The 23289-nt window shown below is 54.3% G+C and overlaps 2 protein-coding genes across 2 annotated transcripts in view; both read right to left on the reverse strand.

Moving 5' to 3' along the window:
- The window catches only part of LOC147645216 (uncharacterized), a 220440-nt gene that overhangs the window by 19350 nt on the left and 177801 nt on the right, over positions 1-23289 (reverse strand). The gene's annotated exons all lie outside the window — the stretch shown is intronic.
- Positions 8620-21838, reverse strand: LOC147645217 (serine/threonine-protein kinase pim-1-like). Its single transcript, XM_086874750.1, has 9 exons — positions 21814-21838; positions 12682-12959; positions 12524-12574; positions 11953-12319; positions 11142-11318; positions 10738-10885; positions 10328-10548; positions 9646-9780; positions 8620-9359 (listed from the first exon to the last, which is right to left on the reverse strand). The coding sequence occupies exons 1-6, from the start codon at positions 21836-21838 to the stop codon at positions 10779-10781; spliced, it is 1005 nt and encodes a 334-aa protein (XP_086730876.1). The 3' UTR covers positions 8620-9359; positions 9646-9780; positions 10328-10548; positions 10738-10778.

Here is a 23289-nt window from a genome sequence, read left to right on the forward strand (position 1 = left end):
GTGGGAGCCCAGCCCGATCCAGGGGAGCCGTCTCAGGAGCAGGTGGAGGAGCAGCAAGTGTCCTGGAACCAGCAGCTGCCGGACCACAGCTCCCAGGTGACGGTGCTGGATGTGCCAGCTGGCAACAGCCCGTGCCTGGTGGAGGAGACAATTCTCGAGGGAACAGGGAGTTTCCTCCATCTCCAGGAAGCTGCTCCCATACAGCCACCAAATACCAACAAGGCTTCTGTACCGGCAGGTGAGACCTGAGGAGCTGTCTGAGGCTCCCATGGGGCTCTGGAGGGGCATTCGTAGGCCAGGCCAGGGCTTCTGAGAGCAGCCTAGAAGCAGGTCAGAGCAAGGTGGCCGGTGCTGGCTGTGGCCACTGCACTGGCGGGCACTTGGGGGGTTCCTGGCAGCATCAGGCCCTGTGATGGAGGCATTGTCTTCTCCTCACAGCCCGACGGCGCCTGTGTTCCACTGGAGATCGTGCTAATGGAAAAGGTAGGCTTTGGCTGCCGCAGAATTATCCAGCTCCTCGACTGGTTCGAGCTGCCTGACAGCTTAGTTCTGGTGATGGAGCGTCCAGAGCAATCTCGGGATCTCTTGCACATCCTGCAGGAGCAAGAGTTCCTGAGCGAGGAGGAGGCACGCTGGCTTTTCTGGCAGGTGCTGGAGGCCGTGTGGCACTGCATCGCCTGCAGTGTCCTGCACCGGGACATCAAGCCAGAGAACCTCCTCGTCAACCCAGAGACTGGCGACCTGAAGCTGATCGGCTTTGGTTGTGGCACCTTCCTCCAGGAGCGGGCCTGCACACAGTTTGCCGGTGAGCCCAGAGCGCGGGCCCTGCTCCCAGTGCCAGGCACTGCACAGCCCCATTCCCTCCTGGGCCGTAGGGTGCAGCATTCAGCCGGCTGCCGGCTGCCCTGTGGCACGGGGCAGGTGCTGTGCCCCAGGAGCCGGCTGCCAGCCCTGCCGACAGAAAGGGGCTGCAAAAGCCGAGCCCCGGGTCCTCAGCTTGGCAGGCCCACAAGGCCTTGGGCTGCTCCGCTGGCGTTGTCAGCCTTGCAGAATGGTTTCTTGGCTTTGGCCCATTGTCAGGGGGAGGCAGGCAGGCCTTGGGGGGAAGTTGTGGCCATGGCTGCAGTCCCTGCCTCTGGCAGGAGGCTGGCACCAGGCTCTGGAAGGCAGCAGCCTGCGCCTGAGCAGCGCCGCCCGTCTCCCCTAGGAACACGCACGTACTGCCCGCCCGAGTGGATCGGCCTGCGCTGCTACCACGGCGATGGAGCGACCATCTGGTCCCTGGGCATGCTGCTGTTGGAGATGGTGTGCAGGTTCCTGCCCTTCGAGAACGAGCGTGACATTGTGTTGGGGCAGCTCTTCTTCCCGCAGGAGGTCTCTCCAGGTTGGTACGTGGCCTGAAGAAGGCAGGCTTTGGCAGGTGGCACCGCACAGCCCAGCCCGGCCCTCCCGCAGCTGCGTGGGACGTCCATGTGCCCTCAAGGGCCGGCTGCAGCAGGTGGCCCGTGGCAGGCTGGGTGTGGCACGCTTGGCTGAAGGAGGGGACGCTTGTCCTGCCGTGCCGCTCTCCCGCCAAGGGCAGCTCCCAGCACACGCAGCGTGGCCCGGCTTCTGCAGGCGCCGGGAGCAGCTGGGCAGGAGCCTTCTGCAAGTGAGCGCCGCTTTCTGCCTTCTCTCCCCAGAGTGCCAACATCTGATCCGCTGCTGTTTGTCCAAGCACCCCATGGACCGGCCAGTGCTGGAGCAGATCTTCTACCACCCTTGGGTGTTGGGCGGGCATTTCTGATGCCTTGGTGCAGCCTCTGCAGCACCCAGTTCCCGTGTCCCACGCAGGACTGAGGGCCCAGGAAATAAAACAACCCAAAACCCACTGCGGGTTGGCGAGTCTGGTCCTTGTTAGCAACTTCAGCTAAGGGAACCTCTTGGCAAAAGGGGTAATCAGAGCGTTCTCTTCAGCCTTTGTCAAGATTTTGGTGCCTTTCCTCCAGGTTGTCCCTCAGAATCAGAGGGGGGTGGACCCTGCACCTGTCCCCCCAAATCGGTGGGAGACAGAGACTTCTCCCAGGCCCCTCAAAACTGGAGGAGGATGGAGACTATCCCCGGGCCCCCCAAACTGAAGGGAGATAAATACCTGGCAACCCAAAATAAGAGATGGATGTAGCCCAGAGCATCCCCCAAGTCAGAGGGGGAAGGGGAGACTGCCAGCCCCCCCAAAGAGGAGGGGAATTGTGCCTGTGCCAGCCCCACAAATTGCAAGGGGACAGAGAACACCCCTGGCCTGGCAAAGGGCAAAGAGCAGACGGGGGCTGCTGGGATGGTGACAACACTGGCACCCCCCAAATCAGAGTGGGACAAAGAGCCCATACAGGCTTCCCAGAAGCAGAAAGGGGGCAGCAAATATCCCCTGTCCCCCTAAGTCGGAGGGGCACAGACACAAAAGGCCCCACAAAAAGAGCATGAGGAACCAAGAGCACTGCTGGCCCCACAAGGGTAAGGAGGATGGAGAAACTCCCCATCTGTCTTTGTTTTGGAAGACAGGTGTCTGCTAGGGAGGGCAGGGGCTTCCCCTGGAATGAAAACGTAGACCCTGCATCACACCAGAGCTTAACCCCTTTGTGACATCACGGCCCTGCGTCACCCCAGCCCTCACCAGTTCCACGGGAGCCAGGAAGGGGCTCCCTGTGGGCACTCGAGCACCCTCTGGAGCAGAGGAGAAAGAAGATTCTTGTCTAAATAGGACACGGGGATGAGGAGGGGAATGGTGATGGTGTCACCTCCTTGCTGGCAGAGCATGTGACATGGATTGTCCAGTTGGGGATTGCAAACTCCATGGACAGGACAAGCCCTGCTCAGCAACATGGAAACCATCGGTGTGCTGTCCACTACATTCCCATGCTGAATCCGAACTTGGATTCAAATCCAGCTCTGTGCCTCTTACTGGGATTTAAATGGATGTTATCCTATTGAAAACCAGTACCTTTAAAACTTTAGGTTTCTCTGACTTCAGGGAATTGAGGTGCAAATAAAATGAAATAGTATGATAGAGTTTGTGTCCACCTAAAATTAACACTTTAATGAGAAATAAAATAAGGACAACGCCCATAAACTGTGCGCAGTATAGGGACAAACTGCAAAGACCAGGACTACTAAATATACTACTAAATATACAGGGTAGGTCTGAGGGCAGAGTCTGAGGGCATGGGTCCAACCACAAACTGGGGTTAGAAATATGCAAAATACTGCAACAAATAACAACCAATCAGGGGAGAGAACCAGGAACATTCTAGAAACATAACCTTATAAGGGGTGAGTCCATTAACATATTAACTGCCATAAGCCCTTTCTCTTTGCCACATCTTAATCAAATGCTTCCCAAGGCTTGAACTTAATCCCTCTTTTTTTTCTGGGTGAAATTCGGCTGGCTTGGATCCCCAGTGAGACCCATTCCCATATCACATTAGTCTGTTCTTCACCCAACACTCCCTGTCCCAGTTCATTTCACACTGGGATTTCTGCTCCAGAAGGATTCTCTGAGGGACACAATTAAAAGTCTCTCATGGAATGGGAGGATCCAGATTTAAGAAGTGGGAAAGAGTTTAACCCCACTATCTGTTTAACTGGTCCCGAGGGTGGAGACCTGAAGGAAACTCATGACTGGATTCAGGTCATAGATCTGCAGATGCCAAGGAGATATTAAATTATCCTCCTTGGAATTAAAGCTGGGAATTTTTCTTTCTCTGGAGCAGTAAATTAGGATGTTGATGGGCCCCCCTTCTCTGCTCGCTCTGACCCTCCTGCCCCAGCCTCGCTCGGTTCCATTCACATTCCTCCTGTCAGGGACACTCTCCACACAGATCATGGCTCGGATTCCTTGGATCCTCAGCACTGTTTTTCCTGGATTTTAGCCAGGGCTGTCCCTGGTTTTGGGGCAGGCTGGAGTGTGTGGAGCTTTCTGCAGCCACTGTTAGGGGTGTGTGTCTCCCTTTTCCCCAGCAATTTCCTTCTGTCTTCTCCTTCCTGACGTTTCTCCTCTCCACCTCTTCCAGCTCCATGCCATGTTGACAGGAGCTCAGGAAGAGCAGGAAAACAGAAACAAGCTCCACAGCGAATTCCTGGAAGAAAAATCCATCGATGGCAGGGAGGCTGCTGTGGCTCCTTCCTGAAAATCTGGGCTGTTGGGAGCAGGGCACAGGGTGTCCCAGGACTTAGAGCTGGACACTGAACCCTCCTGGATCTCCTTGGCACCCGTCCCAGGCAGGGATGGTCCTGGATATCCTCCTGGATCTGCCCCAGGAAGGTCCCTGCTCCCTGGGGCGGGATGGGATGGGTAGAGGACAAGGAATGAAGGTCAGGAGAAGAGTACAGAGATGCTTCTTGCCACTGCAGCAAGAAATTTGGTGCACTGAAAGCTCAGCTGGAGATGAAGGTGGCCAAAAATGTGAGGCACAATAAAAATTGACTTGTTAAATCCATTAATAAAAAAAAATTAAAAAATAGAAATTACATCATCCCCTTCCAGGATGTGGATGGTCACCTGACAAACATGGACACAGACACAGTGCAGGTTTTCTAATGCATTTATTGCCTCTGTCTTCAACACTCACCCCTCCCTTCCCAGAGGAAAACATGCATTGTACCAAGGGACACTGCAAAGTCCTTGAAGAGGGCAAGCCCTGCTCAGCAGAAACCAAACCACCCCAGACTGAATCACAGCATTCCCATCTTGAATCCAAACCCAGCACGTGCCAGCTCTTGGGAAGAGAGGAACCCCATGGCAGTCAAAACCAGAGCAGTGGGACAAGCATGAGCGCTCTTTGGAAAATCCTGATTTATTTAGAGCAGAGGCTCTGCAGAAGTTGGTGAGCTGCTATGAGAAAACTCTTGCGGTCCTCGCCAGCCATTTCAGGAGAGCTCCCCAGAGACAGAGGAACTTCTCCTCCCTTTGTCTCTGGGGGATCTTCTCTGGCACAGGGTAGTGGTTGTTTGAAGTTGGTGCCGCTGCAGTGTCCTGGGAGCCGGGGCTTGACACAGGTGGCAGCAGCACTCTTCCTGATGTGCTGCCACTTGCTCCAGGGGAGGATTCATTGCAAGGGGCTGAGCTCCGGTTCTGATTTCCAGGCTTTTCCAGGCCATGTTCATCTTCAGGGATGAGCCAGGGCTGTGATCCCTGAATTGGGTGGGGCCGTGATGTCACAAAGGGGTTGAGCTCTGGTGTGATGCAGGGCCGTGATGTCACACAGCTGTGCTGGCCACAGCACTGTGACATCACCGCGCCAGCCCTATATAAACCAGGCCAGCCCCCGCAGCTGCCAGTGCAGTCGCCATGGGACGTGCCGTAGCCATGGGTGACGGTGGTGTCCTGATGGCTGCCCTTGTCCTGCTGCTGGCCGCTGTGGCTGTCTGCTGGGCCGGTGGCCACTGGCAACCATGGAGGCGGCAGACGAGGAAGCGCCCCAGGGTTAGGCCCAGAGGCCCATGGAGGAACCGAGCAGCCCCTGAGGCTCCCAGGTTCTCCAGGCCTCGGGCCACCCCTCGCCGGCGGCCAGGTGCTCCCGGAAGCCCTCTGGAGAGCTCCAGCAGCTGCAGTCCCTGCATGGCAGTGGCCCAAGAGCTACAGGAAGTGATGATCTGGCACTGGGCACGCAATGGGACATCTGTGCCACTCTTCTTTGGGATGTGGCAGGCGTTGTGGAAAGAACTGGAGAAGCTGATGAGGTGAGGCCACCTGCCCTGCTGTGGCTTGCCCAGCTTCTCCAGAAGCTGCCATCCCTTCAGGAGGCTGCTCTCAGCAAGATTGACCATCCTTGGGAGAGCCTCAAGCCTTGCAAGGATGGCACAGCAGAGAAGACCCGCCACCCATGCAAGAAGCTCAGGCTGTCAGAGAACGTCCATGGTGCCAGGAGCCTCCGCTATCTCTGACAGCCTCCATCCCTCGGAGAGGCTCAGCCAGACCTGTCAACCTGCAGAAGGTGCAGAGCCCAGGGACAGGTCTCCCAGCTTCCTTGGACCCTTGGACTTCAACAACATGGGCGTGACCCTGAGCACTGACATGGGCAGGGAAAGCCCGCAGATCCAAGTGGGAGCCCAGCCTGATCCAGGGGAGCCGTCTCAGGAGCAGGTGGAGGAGCAGCAAGTGTCCTGGAACCAGCAGCTGCCGGACCACAGCTCCCAGGTGACGGTGCTGGATGTGCCAGCTGGCAACAGCCCGTGCCTGGTGGAGGAGACAATTCCTGAGGGAACAGGGAGTTTCCTCCATCTCCAGGAAGCTGCTCCCATAGAGCCACCAAATACCAACAAGGCTTCTGTACCGGCAGGTGAGACCTGAGGAGCTGTCTGAGGCTGCCATGGGGCTCTGGAGGGGCATTTCCAGGCCAGGCCAGGGCCTCTGAGAGCAGCCTAGAAGCAGGTCAGAGCAAGGTGGCCGGTGTTGGCTGTGGCCACTGCACTGGCGGGCACTTGGGGGGTTCCTGGCAGCATCAGGCCCTGTGATGGAGGCATTGTCTCCTCCTCACAGCCCAACAGCACCTGTGTTCCAAAGGAGATTGTGCTAATGGAAAAGGTGTGCTTTGGCTGCCGCAGAATCATCCAGTTCCTCAACTGGCTCCAGCTGCCTGACAGCTTCGTTCTGGTGATGGAGCATCCAGAGCAATCTTGGGATCTCTTGCACGTCCTGCTGGAGCAAGAGTTCCTGAGCGAGGAGGCGGCGTGCTGGCTTTTCTGGCAGGTGCTGGAGGCCGTGTGGCACTGCACCACCTGCGGTGTCCTGCACCGGGACATCAAGCCAGAGAACCTCCTCGTCAACCCGGAGACTGGCGAGATGAAGCTGATGGACTTCGGTTGCGGCACCTTCCTCCAGGAGCGGGCCTTCACACAGTTTCCCGGTGAGCCCAGAGCGCGGGCCCTGCTCCCAGTGCCAGGCACTGCACAGCCCCATTCCCTCCTGGGCCGCGGGGTGTGGCATTCAGTCGGCTGTTGGAGATGGTGTGCGGGTTCCTGCCCTTCGAGAACGAGTGTGACACCGTGTTGGGGCAGCTCTTCTTCCCGCAGGAGGTCTCTCCAGGTTGGTACGCGGCCTGAAGCAGGCAGGCTTTGGCAGGTGGCACCGCGCAGCCCAGCCCGGCCCTCCTGCAGCTCCACGGAACGTCCATGTGCCCTCAAGGGCCGGCTGCAGCAGGTGGCCCGTGGCAGGCTGGGTGTGGCACGCTTGGCTGAAGGAGGGGACGCTTGTCCTGCCGTGCCGCTCTCCCGCCAAGGGCAGCTCCCAGCACACGCAGCGTGGCCCGGCTTCTGCAGGCGCCGGGAGCAGCTGGGCAGGAGCCTTCTGCAAGTGAGCGCCGCTTTCTGCCTTCTCTCCCCAGAGTGCCAACATCTGATCCGCTGCTGTTTGTCCAAGCACCCCATGGACCGGCCGGTGCTGGAGCAGATCTTCTACCACCCTTGGGTGTTGGGTGGGCATTTCTGATGCCTTGCCACAGCCTCTGCAGCACCCAGTTCCCGTGTCCCACGCAGGACTGAGGGCCCAGGAAATAAAACAACCCAAAACCCACTGCGGGTTGGCGAGTCTGGTCCTTGTTAGCAACTTCAGCTAAGGGAACCTCTTGGCAAAAGGGGTAATCAGAGCGTTCTCTTCAGCCTTTGTCAAGCTTTTGGTGCCTTTCCTCCAGGTTGTCCCTCAAAATCAGAGGGGTGTGGAGCCTGCACCTGTCCCCCCAAATCGGTGGGAGACAGAGACTTCTCCCAGGCCCCTCAAAAGTGGAGGAGGATGGAGACTATCCCCGGGCCCCCCAATCTGAAGGGAGATAAATACCTGCCCCCCCCAAACTAAGAGATGGATGTAGCCCAGAGCATCCCCCAAGTCAGAGGGGGAAGAGGAGACTGCCAGCCCCCCCAAAGAGGAGGGGAATTGTGCCTGTGCCAGCCCCACAAATTGCAAGGGGACAGAGAACACCCCTGGCCTGGCAAAGGGCAAAGAGCGGCCGGGGGCTGCTGGGATGGTGACAACACTGGCACCCCCCAAATCAGAGTGGAACAAAGAGCCCGCACAGGCTTTCCAGAAGCAGAAAGGGGGCAGCAAATATCCCCTGTCCCCCTAAGTCGTAGGGGCACAGGCACAAAAGGCCCCACAAAAAGAGCATGAGGAACCAAGAGCACTGCTGGCCCCACAAGGGTAAGGAGGATGGAGAAACTCCCCATCTGTCTTTGTTTTGGAAGACAGGTGTCAGCTAGGGAGGGCAGGGGCCTCCCCTGGAATGAAAATGTAGACCCCCTCCCTCTATATTATTATAATTCTGAAATCAAGGGGCTTTCAGGCAGAGATCTGAGGATAGGAATAACAGTTCTTTATTAGAATTTATAACCAGGCAAACAAACAACAATAACTACAGTATTAGCAAGAAAACAGAACCAGGGGGCCCATGACAGCTTTCTCGGCTGAGACGGGATGGAGGAGAGGCTTTGTTTCACAAACCCCCTCGGGCGGGCAGTCCCGGTGCTCCTGCAGGGCTCTGAGGAACACTCAGCTAGAACAGCAGGGATGAGCTGAGATCCTGGGCCAGTGGCTGAGGTGGATCAGCAGCTCCACGGCGGTGCCTGGCACTGCCACACGTCCCGGCAGGACAGGGGGTGCGAGGCCACCAACAAAGAGGGGAGGAGGAGAAGCAGCAGCAGCTCCGTCTGGGTGATGGTGAAATTCCCTTCTCCCCACCACAACAACTCTGCGCCCGAAGTGTCCTTCTCCAAAACTGAAGAAAGCCCACCAAACTGTCACCACCCTCCTTTTTTTCCTGCCCCCTTCCCTCCTTGGTCCCGGCCAAACTCTTTGTCTTTTTTCAAGCACCCACCAAGTACCCACAGTTAGGTTTTACCCCAAACTAATGGGTAAAAATCCTATGGGCAAGCCAGAAATAAAAAAGAAAGACACCTAACCCCCAACAGTCCCTGAGACTGGGGCTTGGCCTTCCTCGTGGAGAGGTGCATCAAGGAAGGCTGCAGTGTGATGGAGACTGTGATGGGCTGGGAACTCACTGGGGGAAAGGATGGAGCAGTTGTGAAGTAAAAGGCAGGTGGGGGAGAGAACTGTTCAGAGAAGGGCTGAGCTACAGCTTGAGCAAGATGAAAAATGTCATTTGGGGTCATCCCAGATGGATTCCATTTCAGAAGTTATGGAACAAGTTTAATTTTTGGGGGGTGTCATGTTTTCCCTTGGAGGTGGACACTGTGCAGACTTGAGCTGCATTGCCAAAATGCTCAAGTCTCTGCTGCAGGTCACAGCGTTTCTTCTTTGGCTGATCCCGGCCCGGTGCTGAGCCCAGCAGAGCCCTGGCAGAGCCCAGAGCAGCCTCAGCATCCGCAGAGCCCGGCTGCAAGGAGAGAAAGCAGAAACCGCCCGTCAGCTGAAGGCTCCTGTCCCCTTGTCCCAGCCAGCCGCGGTGCCCAGGCCATGCTGGCCGTGCTCAGAGCTGGGCCCAAAGCTGCCCATCACTGCTGCCTTGGGGAGCAGAGCAGGAGGGCAGGACATGTGCCCAGCCTGCAGCCAGCCACGGCAGATCCAGCCCCTCAGCAGCTGCCCAGAGCGGGATGCTCCTGTGCCCGCTGCTATCTCCCAAAAGCTCTTGTCCCAGCCATGCCAAGGAGATGAGGACCCACCTCACACCATCCGCTGCCACAAGAAAAGCTGGTCCCAAACGATGTCCTCAGTCTTCTCCAAGGGCACGGCCCATCCAGGCCACAGCTGGTCCCAAGCACTTCCTGATCCAGACTGGACCCCACCTGGAACGCTTCCTTTAGAAAAACAAACAACAAAATAATGAAAATAGGTCACAGACAAAAAGGGGAAACAAGAAAAATGGTAAAAAATCTTATGTCTGTCAGGAGCTTGAGGAAGGCCCAACCCCTACATTCTAGGGAAAAACCCACCCATGGGTGAGAGAAGCCCATGCTTTCTCCCTTTCCCCCTGCACTGTCTCCCAAAATCACGGTGATCCCAAAGCAAAGCAGGGGAGTGGAGCAGCCCAAGCCCTTCCTTGGCTGCACAGCAAAGCAGCCGTGCTCAGGTTCTGGAGTCCCACCTGTGCTCCTGCCATGGGGGTTTGTTTGTGTCGGGCTGGCTGCCCCAGCCCCAGCCCGGGGCACGGTGGGTGCTGGGGGCTGTTGGCAGGGCCCGGATCCCACTCCCATTTCGTAACCACCCCAGCCCACGTCCCCAGCCCTGCCAAAAACCAGCTGGGCAGCCACTGAGGAATCAGTTGCATCTGCCCCAGCAAAGGGGAAACCTTTGGTTCCTGGACAATGCACAAATCTGGGAGCATCCCCCTGGGTCTGGACTTACCTTAAAATTCCCTGTGAAGCCTGGCTTTGAAGAAGGTGCCAGAATCAAAGTCCATCATCGCCAGCTCCCGCTGGCCAGGTGGAGGAAGAGGTTGTCATCCTTGCTGCTGTTCCTCCATGTCTCCAGCAGCAGCAGCAGCAGCCCCACCTGGTACAGCTTCTCCAGGGGCTCCTTCTTCCCTGGGGTGACACCAGGCTGTCAGGGTTCTGCCCAGGGCCCGGCTGTCAGTGAAGCAGGACAAGCAAAACCAGCTCAGATGGTGCCCACCAGTGCTGGGCAGAGCAGCTCAGCTCCAGCACAAGGGCTGTGTGTTCCCATTCGATGACCCCAGTGCAGTGACACAAGCAGGACAAAAAAGTCTGGGTTTCTTTGCTGCTGATTGCCAGGGCATGCGTGGAGCTGTAACTTACCAGGTCCCTGCATCACTGTGCCTGTGGCTCTCTCCCTTCTTCTAGGGCTGATGAATATCCTGCACCCAGGGATCACAGGACAGGTCTTCTAATGAGGGCCTGTCCAAGGAGTTCAGGGATAAACACCACCTGATCAGAATCTGGCAGTCTGGGGAGAGAAACCACAAACCACTGGTCAGTTGGAGAAGGCTCCTGTCTGCTTTGCCCCACTATTCCCGTGCCCAGGCCATGCTGGATGTGCTCAGAGCTGGGCCTAAACTTTCCCATCAATTCTTTGTTTTGGAGGAGAGCAGGAGAGCAGGACATGTGCCACCTCCTCAGCAGCTGCCAGAGCGGGATGCTCACGAGCCCGCTGCTGTCTCCCAACACTGGTGTTCCCCCCGTGCCCAGAGATGAGGATCCACCTTGGGAGAGCCGTTGTGGCAGCGGGAGCTGGCCCCATCTGATGTTCCTGCCCCTCCTGAAAGGGTGCTCCCCGCAGACCATCTCGTGCAGCAGGATGCCCAGGGACCAGACGGTCGCTGCCTCGCCATGGTACCAGCCGAAGTCGTTCCATTCCGGGGGGCTGTATGACGGTGTTCCTATGGAATATGGATGGAGCTCATCAGGGGGATGCTGCTGCTCCCAGAGCCTGGCCCCAGCATCCCTGGGCATGTGGGGGCTGCCCCAGTGGCACACGGGGTGACCTGCTGCCCTCTCACCAGCACCTGGGACTTGGGTACAAACCTGGGGTTGGAAAAGAAGCCACTGGTGCTGGAAGAGGGCAGCAGAAACCCTGGCAAGGCCTGACCATGACACACAAAGGGAAATACCCACTCAGTGCTTGGATAAAACCATACCCACATCCTCCCTGCTGGCATTGCCCAAAACATATTATGAACCAAGGCAAACCAGGTGAGCAGAGCAGTCCAAGCCCATTCTCACCTGCACACCAAACCAGCTGGTGCACAGGTCCTGCCACCCCATCGCTGCTACCCCCACCCATGGGGATTTTGTCAGGCTGGCTGCCCCATCCCCAGCCCCAGTCCTGGGCAGAGTGGCAGGCAAAGGCTGCCAGCAGGGATGGAAGATGGGTCCTCACCCAGCTCTGCTCAAAAGCAACTTGGCTGAAGACTCAGTCCTGTGACTGGCAGCCAAAGGGAGAATCCCTCCTGCCACACCCAGGTTGGGCCAGGAGATGCCAGGACCAGGATCACCACCCCTGTGTGGGCTCACCTGCAAATTGAGTGTAGGCTGTGTCCTGCAGGTAGGTGCCACAGCCGAAGTCAATCAGTTTTGCCTCGCCGGTGTCCAGGTCTACCAAGACGTTCTCAGGTTTGATGTCTCGGTGCAGGACCCCGCAGCTGGTGCAGTGCCGCACGGCCGCCAGCACCTGCTGGAACAGCTCCCGCGCCTCTTCCTCGGACAGGAACCTCCGTGCCCGAATGAAACGTCGCAGGTCCTGACACCGCTCCGGGCGCTCCAGCACCATCACGATGGTGCTGGGGAGCTCAAACCATTCCAGCAGCTGCACCACACCGGGGAAGCCTGTGGACACCTTGTCCAGCAGCACTATCTCCAGGGGTGCGCTGGTGCCGTCGGGCTGCGGGAGGAGCACGGTGCCGTCAGTGGGGCTGAGGCCGTGCCAGGGCTCGGGAAGCCCTCAGCCAGCCCGGGATGCTCTGTGCCCTCCGCTGGCCCCACGCCCGCTCTCCCTCCAGGTGTCCTGGCGGCTCCCAGCCTGCCGGGCCCCGGCTCATCCCCGCCCGGCACGGCCCGGCTTCTGCCGCTGGCCCCGCTCACTCACCAGCTCGCCCCAGTGCCGGACGCGGTTCCGTGGCACCTTTTTGATGGCCACCTGCAAGCCAAAGGGAGCAGCGGATTCAGCTCACCGCCCACCGTGTCCAGCCCCATCCTCCTCCTTTCCCTCCTCCTCCTCCGCCCGCCGCCGGCCCCTCTGCTCACCGGGAGTCCGTCCGAGAGCCGAGTGGCCGCAAAAACTCTGCCAAAGCCGCCGCGCCCCAGCAGTGACCCCACTCGGTAGCGCTGCTGCAGGGCCTGCTGCGCCTTCCCTGGGGAAGAGACGCGGCCGTCAGTGCTCGGCCCGGGGCCAGGAACGGCCCCCGAGCGCTCCCCGAGCTCCCCGGGCCGGGCACCCGCAGGCGTTCCCTCATTGGAACGCGACAGCGGCGGAGCTCGGGCCGGGGAAGCCGCAGCGGAGGCGGCGGCAGCGGCCGCACCGCCTGTGTCCTCCGCGGGCCCCGGGAGGAGCCGGGGCCGGGGCCGGGGCCGGGGTCGGGGCCGGGGCCGGGGCCGGGGCCGGGGCCGGGGCCGGGGTCGGGGTCGGGGTCGGGGTCGGGGTCGGGCCAGGCGGAGCCAAAGGGCAGCGATGCCGCCCCAGCCCCAGGCAATGATGCCCGCCCAGCAGCGCCAGCGCCAGCACAGCCAGAGCTGGGCGGAGGCGAGACCGCGGAGGGACGGCCGAGGACGGGGACAGGGACGGGGCCGGGGGCGGGCTGGGGGCATGGCCCGGGTGGGCACGGGGAGAGGGAAACTGGAAGAGGAGGGGACACAGGAAAAGGGAGACCGGGAGAAGATGCGGGACAGTGGGAGAGCGGGAGAGGAGAGAGAGAGAATTGATAAATTTGCTGCTTTCGCTGCTGTCGCTGCTTTCGCTGCTGCTGCCGCTGCCGCCGCTGCCGCTGCAGCTGAAGCACCGGGGCCGTTTGTCCCCGTGTCCGTTTGTCCGTTGCCCGCTCGGCCCCGCCCCGAGCCCCGCGCTCCCCGGGCAGCCCCTGAGCCTGGCCAAACACGGCAACTTTGCCCTGCTGAGCCAAGAGCCAGAGTCTGGACTCCTGCACAGGGGCACAGCAATGCCCTTGGCTGCTGCTGTGCCTTGTCCCTGCTGAGGGTCAGACACCGTCTGAGCACATTCCCTGAATGCAGAATTTGTACCTGAGCCAAGCACTGCACTTGTGTCTCCAGCATTGCTTTCCAAGGAAAACAGGGCAAGGCAAACTGGCTATAGCTCATGGTATTTTACAGGGTCTAAAACTTGCCAAATCTCAGATCTTAGAGGTGAGAGCCATTTGGAATGAATGGGATGGAGAAACAGTGCAAGATGGAAAAGGGAAACATAAAAATAAAGAGAGAAAAATAGAGAAAAACATATTGTTTGTTTCTTTGGATTTTATTTTCATTTCTTAAAAAAGCTGTTTCAGTTTTCCCAGAATCTTCTCCCCAGTCCCGTCTGTTCTTTCCAAAAACCTGTCCTGGAGAACAAGGCGCAGCTCCTGTCACAAGATGTGCCCCCAGCTGCAGCTTCTCTTGGCTTCCCACACTGTGAGTGCAGCACAACTCTTGCAGCAAAGCAGGACAAATGTTTGAAGAACTTGACAACTTGTTCTCTCTTTTCCTTGTGGACAGGGGAGTTGTGCCATTGGTGAGGTTTTCATTGTTCCTCTTCTACCCAAAGAAAACATGATGGGCTGCCAGGAATTGTTGGGGAATACAAGCCTGGCTGAATGTGGAGAAAGAATCTCCAGAGCCTGCAGCCAGCAGTGGAGAGCTCATCATTCCAACAGCCCCATGGACATCTGGAAAGTGATCTGGAACATGAAGATGGGCTGACAGAGGGAGTTTGTTTCTGTGTTCAGTTGAGATGATCCTACATCTCTTGCAGTGGGAGAAATCAAGAGCACAATCAGGTGATGATAAGCAGCAGAACATGATAAGCTGGACCTGTCAGTGGGTGAGAGAAAGAATGTGAAAAGGAGAAATGCAGGGAATGACTTGGTGAACTTTGTGTGTAAGAAGGGTCATTTTTTCTTAATAATTCCCAATTCATTCCCCTTGCTTTTATCCTTTTAACAAGGCCAATTGCATCTCAGATTCCCAATGAAATGAGAACCCTGAGCTTGTGGAGCTGCCTGAAAGGTGCCCTGTTCCTTTTTCTTCTGCTGCTGCTCAGAAGAAACAATGAAGTGAATTGGGAAGTTCTGGTTTTTCTTTCTCCTGGTGGATTTTTTCATTTTATTTGCCACTGCAGAGGCAATTTCTGTGATGGCCTCTGTCAGTTGATTCTATTTCAGCAGCAGCAGCAGCAACAGGGCTGTGTTTGAGCACTGCAAATGTGACCTGTGTGGCTTTAATTCCCCTCGACTTAGTGCTCAGGGACTTGGGAGCATTTTGATCTGTACTGATCATGATGCCTGAAACAAAAATCCTGAGTTCCCCGTGACAAAAGCACAGTGGGTAGCACTGATTGAAAGAGGCAATTGCAGCTGTACTGCTAAAATTCAAGTGGCAAGCAGAAGAGGGGCAAGAGCAGCCGGGATCTACAACTGCCATGACAGATGTAAATTACTTAATTTTGTGGGACTTTTCTGCACTTTTGTGGGATTTTTCTGGATTATTGTGGTATTTTTCTTGAATTTTATGGAATTTCTTGTGGATTTTAGTGGAAATTTGAGGAGATTTTGTGGGATCTTTCTAGAATTTGGTGGGGTTTTGAGAAGATTTCTGCAATTTTGTGGGATTTTTCTGCAATTTTCGGGGTTTTTTCTTAGATTTTCTGTGATTTTTCTTAGATTTTGTGGAAATTTGTGGAGATTTTGTGATATGTTTCTGGAATTAGTTAAGGTTTTGAGAAGATTTAGGCAATTTTGGGAAATTTTTCTGGAACTTTATGGGATCTTTCTTGATTTTTGTGGGATATTGAGGAGATTTTGTGAAATGTTTCTAGAATTTTGAAGGGTTTTGAGAAGACAAGAAGAATTTAGTGTGAGATTTTTCATAGATTTTGTGGAATTCTGTGAAGGTTTTGTGTGATTTCGCTGGAATTTTCTCAAATTTTGAGAAAATTCGAAGTTTTTTGTGGGATTTTTCTTGAATTTTGGGGGATTTTGAGGAGACTTGAAGAATTTTGAGGGATTTTTCTCAGATTTTGTGGAAATTTGTGGAGATTTGGTGGGATGTTTCTGGAATTTGTGAATGTTTTGAGAACATTTAGGGAATTGTAAGGGTTTTTTCTGCAACTTTGTGGGATTTTCCTTAAATTTTGTAAGATATTGGGGAAATTTTGTGAAAGTTTTGTGGAATTTTGTGGGATTTTGAGGAGACATGAAGGATTTTGAGGTGTTTTCTTAGGTTTTCTGGAAATTTGTGGGGATTTTGTGGGATGTTACTGGAATTTGCTGGGGTTTTGAGAAGCTTTCAGCAGTTTTGTTGGAGTTTTTTCTTGAATTTTGTGGGATTTTGAGGAGACATGAAGAATTATGAGGGATTTTTCTTTGATTTTGTGGTATTTTGTGGAGATTTGGTGGGATGTTTCTGGAATTTTCTGATGTTTTGTAAACATTAAATGAACTGTGTGGGATATTTCTGCAATTTGGTGGGATTTTTCTTGAATTTTGTTGAATATTGAAGAGATTTTGTGGAAGTTTTGTGGAATTTTGAGGGATTTTGAGGAGACATGAAGGATTTTGAGGTATTTTCTTAGGTTTTGTGGAAATTTGTAGGGATTTTTTGGGATGTTTCTGCAATTAGTTGGGCTTTTGAGAAGCTTTCGGCCATTTTGTGGGATTTTTCTGGAATTTTGTTGGATATTGAGGAGACATGAAGAATTATGAGGGATTTTTCTTAGCTTCTTTGGAATTTTGTGGAGATTTGGTTGGACGTTTCTGGAATTTGTTAGAGTTTTGGGAAGATTTAGGGAATTTTGTGAGATATTTTTCTGGAATCTTGAGAGATTTTGAGGTGACTTTATGAATTGTGAGGGATGTTTCTTAGATTTTGTGGAAATTAGTTTAGATTTGGTGGGATGTTTCTGGAATTTGGTGGGATTTTTTTGTACTGTTGTGGAATTTTCTGGGTTTTTTTGAGATTTTGAGGAGACTTGAACAATTGTGAGGGATTTTTCTTAGATTTTGTGCTATTTTGTGGAGATTTTTTGGGATGTTTCTGAAATTTGATAGGGTTTTGAGGACATTTAGGGAATAGTATGGGATTTTTCTGCAATTTGGTGGGATTTTTCTTGAATTTTGTGGGATATTCAGGAGATTTTGTGAGACATTTGTGGAATTTGGTAGGGTTTTGGGAAGATTCAGGGATTTTTTTTTATTTTAATGGGATTTTGCAAAAGTTTATATAATTTTTTGGGATTTTTTAGGAGTTTTCAGGTATTTTGAGAATTTAAGAATTTTGTGGGATTTTTCTTAGATTTTGTGGAAATTTGTGGAGATTTGGTGGGATTTTTCTGCAGTTTGATAGGGTTTTGAGAAGATTTAGGGAATTGTGTGTGATTTTTCTGCAATTATGTGGGATTTTTTTTTTAAATTTGTAGGATATTTAGGAGATTTTGTCTCATTTCTAGATGACAGGTGTCTGCTAGGGAGAGCCGGAGCCTCCCTTGGAATGAAAGAATGTAGACCCCCTCCCTCCAAATTAATATAGTTTTTAAATCAAGGTGCCTTTAGGCAGAGATCTGGGGATAGGAATAACAGTTCTTTATTAGTATTTATAACCAGGCAAACAAACAACAATAACTACAGCATTAGCAAGAAAACAGAACCAGGGACCCCATGACAGCTTTCTCGGCTGAGACGGGATGGAGGAGAGGCTTTGTTTCACAAACCCCCTCGGGCGGGCAGTCCCGGTGCTCCTGCAGGGCTCTGAGGAACACTCAGCTGGAACAGCAGGGATGAGCTGAGATCCTGGGCCGGTGGCTGAGGTGGATCAGCAGCTCCACGGCGGTGCCTGGCACTGCCACACGTCCCGGCAGGACAGGGGGTGCAAGGCCACCAACAAAGAGGGGAGAAGGAGAAGCAGCAGCAGCTCCGTCTGGGTGATGGTGAAATTCCCTTCTCTCTACTGCAGCAGCTCCGTGACCCAGGAAAAAATTTGTCTTTCCCCGAAGCTGAAGAAAGCCAGCTAAAAACTGTCCCCACACTCCTTTCCTGCCCCCTTCCCCGCCTGGGCCCAGCCACACTTTGTCCTTTGTCGAGCACCCACCAAGTACCCACAGTTAGGTTATCCCCGCAACTAATGGGTAAAAATTCCACGGGCAAGCCAGAACAAAAAAAGGACATTAACCCCCAACACAACTCCTGGATTCCAGCAATGTTCAGATAGAAATCCCAAGAGGAGGCAGGGTCCAGATGTGTGCTTGCCTTGTGCTCAGCCTTAAATACCCCTTGGTCTTCCTGGCCCATTCCCCAGGTGGGATTTCCGGTCATTTGGTCACTCAGGAGCTGGTCTGGGGGCTCCAGAGGTGGGTGTGGAGCATTGCCTTTGGTGTGCCAGGGACTGGCAGACACTGCAGGGCTGGGATAGAGGCTCTGGGGGGATTTGGGTTCCAGGGCAGTGCAGTGCTGGGGTTACAGGGCAGGACAAGGCTGGACCTGACCCTTCCTCCCCTTTGAAACACAAAATGTTTTGAGCCAACAATCTTCTCCAGTCTCTCACAACAGGCAAAGCTGGAGGTGGAATCCCTATTTTGGTCATGGGCACCTGGCTGAGAAGGACAATTCTTTTCCATAGGAAGGAAAGAGGCACAGGGTTTGGAAAGCAGGTGAGAGCTGGACATCAGGAGGCCAAGGCCAGCCCAATTTGTCAGTAATGGCAGATTTTGTCTGGGAGCAGTCTTTGGATATAGCAGTCATTTGGAATGTTGGAGGTGGAATCCAAATTTTGGCCATGGATGCCTGGAGAAGCAGGACAGTTTTTTCCTGTAGGAAGGAATTCACAGTACCTTAGTGAATTTAGTGTTTTAATAGCAGATGAGAAGAGACCCTCAACATGTCAAGGTCAGTTGGACCAGTCAGGAGGCTCCTGGGAGGCCAAACCAGCCAGACCTGTTCTATGTTCCCTTGATTTTATGAAGCCCCATAGAGTCACAATGGACCCTTAGTACCATGGGGCCCTAGAGTGTCATAATGGTGCTGTGATTCCATGGGATCCATCAGTGTCATAGTGGAGCATTGATTATAAGAAGACCTGCAGTGTCACAGTGGACTCTTGATTCCATGGAGTACCACAGTGTCACAATGGCCTCAGGATCCATCAGGCCCTGCAGTGTCACAATGGTCCCAGCGATTCCATGAGGCCCTGCAGTGTCACAATGGTCTCTGTGGTTCCACAGGCCCCTCAATGTCACGTGACTCCTCTGTTCCATGAGGCCTGAAATGTCACAATGGACCTTGGCGGATTGCAGTGTTACAAAGGTCTTTAATTTACTTGGTGCAGTCCATGGGCAGAGGGGCTGAAAACACATTAGGAATCTCCTGTGAACCTACTGATCGCTCAAAGTAACAGTTCAGATACCTCAGGCATTGACAAAATTCACAATACCTTTAATAGTTATCCCTCCTCCCTGCCATTCTGAAATAGTAGGAAACTGAATACAAAGTCTTAGAAAAATGTCCTCATTTTTATCAAAATCCTTGTCTTGGAAATATTCTATGACTGATCAGAAACCCTCAGCATGTCAGAGCTTCAGGAGCATTCACCTCCCCTCCACCAGAAATACTCAGAGCTGTACTCACAGAGTCTGTAGGCACTGGCATGTTCCAGCTTTAGGAGATGCCTCCAGGAGCTGCAGCTGCATTGTCCTGCAGCCAGAGGCTTCCTGTGCCAAGGGCTGGCAGGGATTCTGCCCCAGGCACTTCTCAGCCCCTTCCCAGCCCTGACTGATTGAAGCTCTCTGTGCCTCTGGGCTGTGCCCAGGGTGGCTGCAGGCAGTGCCCCAGCCCTGCTGGGCTGGCAGAAGAGCTGCTCAGCAAGAGAAATGTGCTTTTGAAGCTCTTCTTGGTTTCCAGGAGCTGCCTCTGTGCCAGGAGCCCGGCCCAGCTCAGCAGCACAGACACAGCAGCAGGACTTTAATGAGCCTCTTGGGGCTTTGTGCTGAGGCCCTGAACATCAGTCCCTGACAGGGAGGGGAAGAAACCTCTCAAGAAGTTCTCCAAGTCAGAATCCAACTCTAAAGTTTCTTTCACTTTTAATGGGTCCCACTGAGGGACATGACTGAGAAAGTGTCCCCAGGCCCCAGGCAGAGCAGAGAACTGGAGGCACTGATGACAGCTGGGGACAAAGAGAAGCCAGGGCTTGGTGCCCTGGGCCACAGCAGCCAATGCTGTGCCAGCAAGGGCTGTGAGGAGACACCTTGTCCTGAGGCCCTGGGGCCTCCTGGCACAGCCCCAGCAAGGCTGGCCACTGTCACCCCCTTGGCCTGCCCTCAGCATCCCCCCTAGCCCACATGCCAGTGGCCTCAGGGATCTGCTGGAAGGAGTCCCTGGGGAGCCTTGCTCAGGAATGGCCCTGGGGGCTCCTTCATGCTCCCAGGGACTGCAGCTTTTTCAAAGGACTTTGGCTTTTGCCTTGGAGTCTCTGAGACCTTTGTGCAATCCTGGCCTCCAATTATCTGCTGTAATTAGTCCCTTGAGAGGCTTTGTCAGTAACAACACTCAGTGGGGCTCATTAATGCTTCAAGGAACTTCAGGTTCTTAAGGTACTTTCCTTTTTCCTTCCCACCCTGAGTCTCTGAGAAGTTTGTGCAATCCTGGCCCCAATTATCTGCTTTAATGAGTCCCTTGGGAGCTTTGCATTGACACTCAGTGGGGCTCATCAATACTTTGAGATACTCAGGGCTTTTTCAGCTACTTTGGATTCTCCTTCCCTCACTGAGTCTCTGGGAGGTTTTTGTGCAATCCTGGCCTCCAGTTCTCTCCTCCAAGGAGTCCATGAGGAGCCTGTGCTGGGGATGGACCTCAGTGGGACCCATTAATGCCTCAAGAAACTTTGGGTTTTTCCTCTGACTTGGACTCTTGGAAAGGTTTGTGCAATCTCCTCTCAGGCCCTTAGGTTCAAGGGCTCAGCTCCAAATGCACCACGGGGCTCATTAGGATCAAGCAAGTCCTAACAAACCATGGCTGTGCCTTGATTTCCCTCTGGTCTGGTGCAGTTCTCAGGAAAGTTTCCTACAATAGTTCTGGAGAAATAGTTCAAAGAGCTTCTAGGAAATATGTATTCCTATTTTAAAGGGTGTCTTTTATTCCTGTTCTCTTTAGATCAGAGGTGATTGCAGCACTCAGTGATGGATATTGATCCAGGGTCTCTCCTAAGGAGGTCTGGCCAGGTCAGAGAAGCTGTGCCTTGAGGTCTGACCCAGTGGGGACAACCTTGCTCCACATTCCCCAGCCCCATCCTGTCTCTCCTCACTCTCCTGGGACCTGCTTTGCTCACAGAACTGGCTGCACTCAGGCAAAGAGGGGTTTTCCTTCTTTGATTTTAGCAATCTAAAACTGCTGAGTTTCCCCATGGAAAACAGACACCCTCCTCAAGTGTGTGCCAAGGCCAAGGTGCCACCAAGGAGGTTCCCCTTCCCCAAGGCAGAGCCACACAAGGAATGTTTCAGACACACAGGGAGTTCTACAATAAACACAACCCCAGAGTTGGCTGAAGGCAGAATTAGAGCAGCTGCTGAAGGACAGACAAGCTTTGAACTCCTTGCAGCTGAAAGCACCAAGTGGGTTGGTGGGAGGTGTGTGAGTGAGGCAAGAGTGAGGGAAGGGAAATGCAGAGAGCCCTGCAAGTGTTTCTGTGCAGACAGGCTGCTGCAAGGGCAGTGTTGGACTTCTCTGGGGGGAACTGTGAGAGAGGTTGGGGCAGAGTGACCTCCCCAGTGACCTCGAGATGTCACACAGCCACCAGGGATGTCACAGCCCACTCAGTGGTGTCACACAACCTGCTCTGGGAAGTCACACCACCATTCTGTGATGCCACATCTCTTCCTATATGCCGCAGAACCACCTTGTGATGTCACATAGCGTTCTGTGATGTCAAACAGCCACATTTGATGTCATAGTTCACTCTGTGATGTCACAGTCAGCACTGTGATGTCATACAACCTGTCCTGAGATGTCACATGGCTTTTCTATGATGTCACTGCCCACTCTAGGATTTCATATCACCACCATGTGACTTGTCAGCCTGTTCTGTCATGTCTCACAACCAACCAGTGATATCACAATCCACCGTGTGGTGGCTCTGTCATGTCACAACCTGCTCTGTGATGTCAGAATCCTTTCTGTAATGATGTACATTCGACCTCTGATGTCATAGTCATGTCTCTAATGTCACAACCCATTAAGTAACATCACCCAGCCCACTCTGTGATGTCATACAGCCACACTGTGACATCACACACCTCTTTCTGATGTCACAGAATCCCCTCTATGACGCTGTAGTTGCTCAGTGACCTCACACAACAAACTCTGTGATGTCACAGCCCCAGCTGTGACCTCACACAACCCACTCGGTGCTGTCACACAGCCCCTTTCTGACATCACAGCTGCTCTGGGGCTCCAGGACACAGCCACAGAGGTGCTGCTGTGACACAGCCCCCTCTGGCACATCCCACAGCCCCTGCCAGTGCTGAGCCCCTGGCAGCTCTGTCTGGGCCTGCTCTCTGTGTCCCTGAGCTGCCCTGGCAGGGCCCCAGCCCTGCTGGGCTGTGCTCAGGAGCTGCTCCTGGCCAGAGCTGTCTCTCTGCAGCGCTGCCCTTGCCAGGAGCTGCCTCTGTGCCAGGAGCCCGGCCCAGCTCAGCAGCACAGAACAGCACCAGCACTTTCATCACCCTCTCGGGCCTTTGGGGCTCTTGGCATCACTCTCAGTCCCTCAGAGTGTGCTCCAGAAACTCCTCAAGAGCTCCAAGTCAGATGGAAACACTGAAGTTTCTTGTAGTTGAAATGAGAGACACGAGTGAGAAAGCGTCCCCAGGTTCCAGGCAGAGCAGAAGACTGGAGGCCCTGATGGCAGCTGGGGACAAGCAAGGGAAAGGTGTCTGTGGTGCTGAGCAAAGCTGGATGTGTTTCAGGAATGGCAAGGGCCAAGGGCTGAGCCCCAGCCCCTGGCAAGGCAGATGCTGTCCCTCCCTCATTGCTCAGGGCTCTTCCCGGGCCACTGGCATGTGGGGATGTGCAATGCCAAGGGCAGCACCATGGGGCGGCCCCTGCCAGGCTGCTGAGCAGGGACAAGGAGGCAATGAGGCCCCAGGGCTGCCAGGGTCACTTGTCCCCTGCTGGCCTCAGGCCCAGGGCCAGCAGCCATGGCCAAAGGGCTGCACAAGTTGCCTCTGGCAGGGCCTTGCAGCTGCACAGCCCAGGGCCTTCAGCCTCTACCTGCTGCTTATGTGATGAGGCCTCCAAACCCCATCCTGGGAGATTTTTAGGTCTTCTCCATGGTCTGTGAAAATGGAAACACTGGTCAAAGATATTTTCTACCAAATCTTGCAGTGACAGAAAAAGGATCAATATGTTTAAAGTGACTAAAAATGGATTTGGATTTGTTAGAAGGAGGTAATATTTTACAATGAGAGTGGCACAAAACTACAGCTGCTTTTCCAGAGAAATGGATGCCCCATCCCAGAAATGCTCCCAGAGCAGGAGCTCTGTGCAACCTGACACAGTGAAAGCCTCTCCCCTCCCCAAGGATGGAATTGCTGTTGTGTGGGTTCTCTGATGTGCTGGGTGCCCTCACAGTGCACCTGGCCAGAATGTCTGCTGAGGGCCAGCCAGG

Source organism: Cyanistes caeruleus, unplaced genomic scaffold, assembly GCF_971803275.1.
Source record: "Cyanistes caeruleus unplaced genomic scaffold, bCyaCae1.hap1.1 HAP1_SUPER_30, whole genome shotgun sequence".
Classification (NCBI taxonomy): Eukaryota; Metazoa; Chordata; class Aves; order Passeriformes; family Paridae; genus Cyanistes; species Cyanistes caeruleus.

Bases quoted from the DNA above. Each gene is read 5' to 3' on its own strand.
- LOC147645217 (XM_086874750.1), bottom strand. From the start codon at position 21,838: ATGACTATGACATCAGAGGTCGAAT. The intron at 12,320-12,523 runs GTGAGTGAGCGG...CTCCTCCCGCAG, and splicing joins TCCGGCACTGGGGCGAGCTG to CCCGACGGCACCAGCGCACC. The intron at 10,886-11,141 runs GTGGATCCTCAT...TTCTCTCCCCAG, and splicing joins GCCACAACGGCTCTCCCAAG to ACTGCCAGATTCTGATCAGG.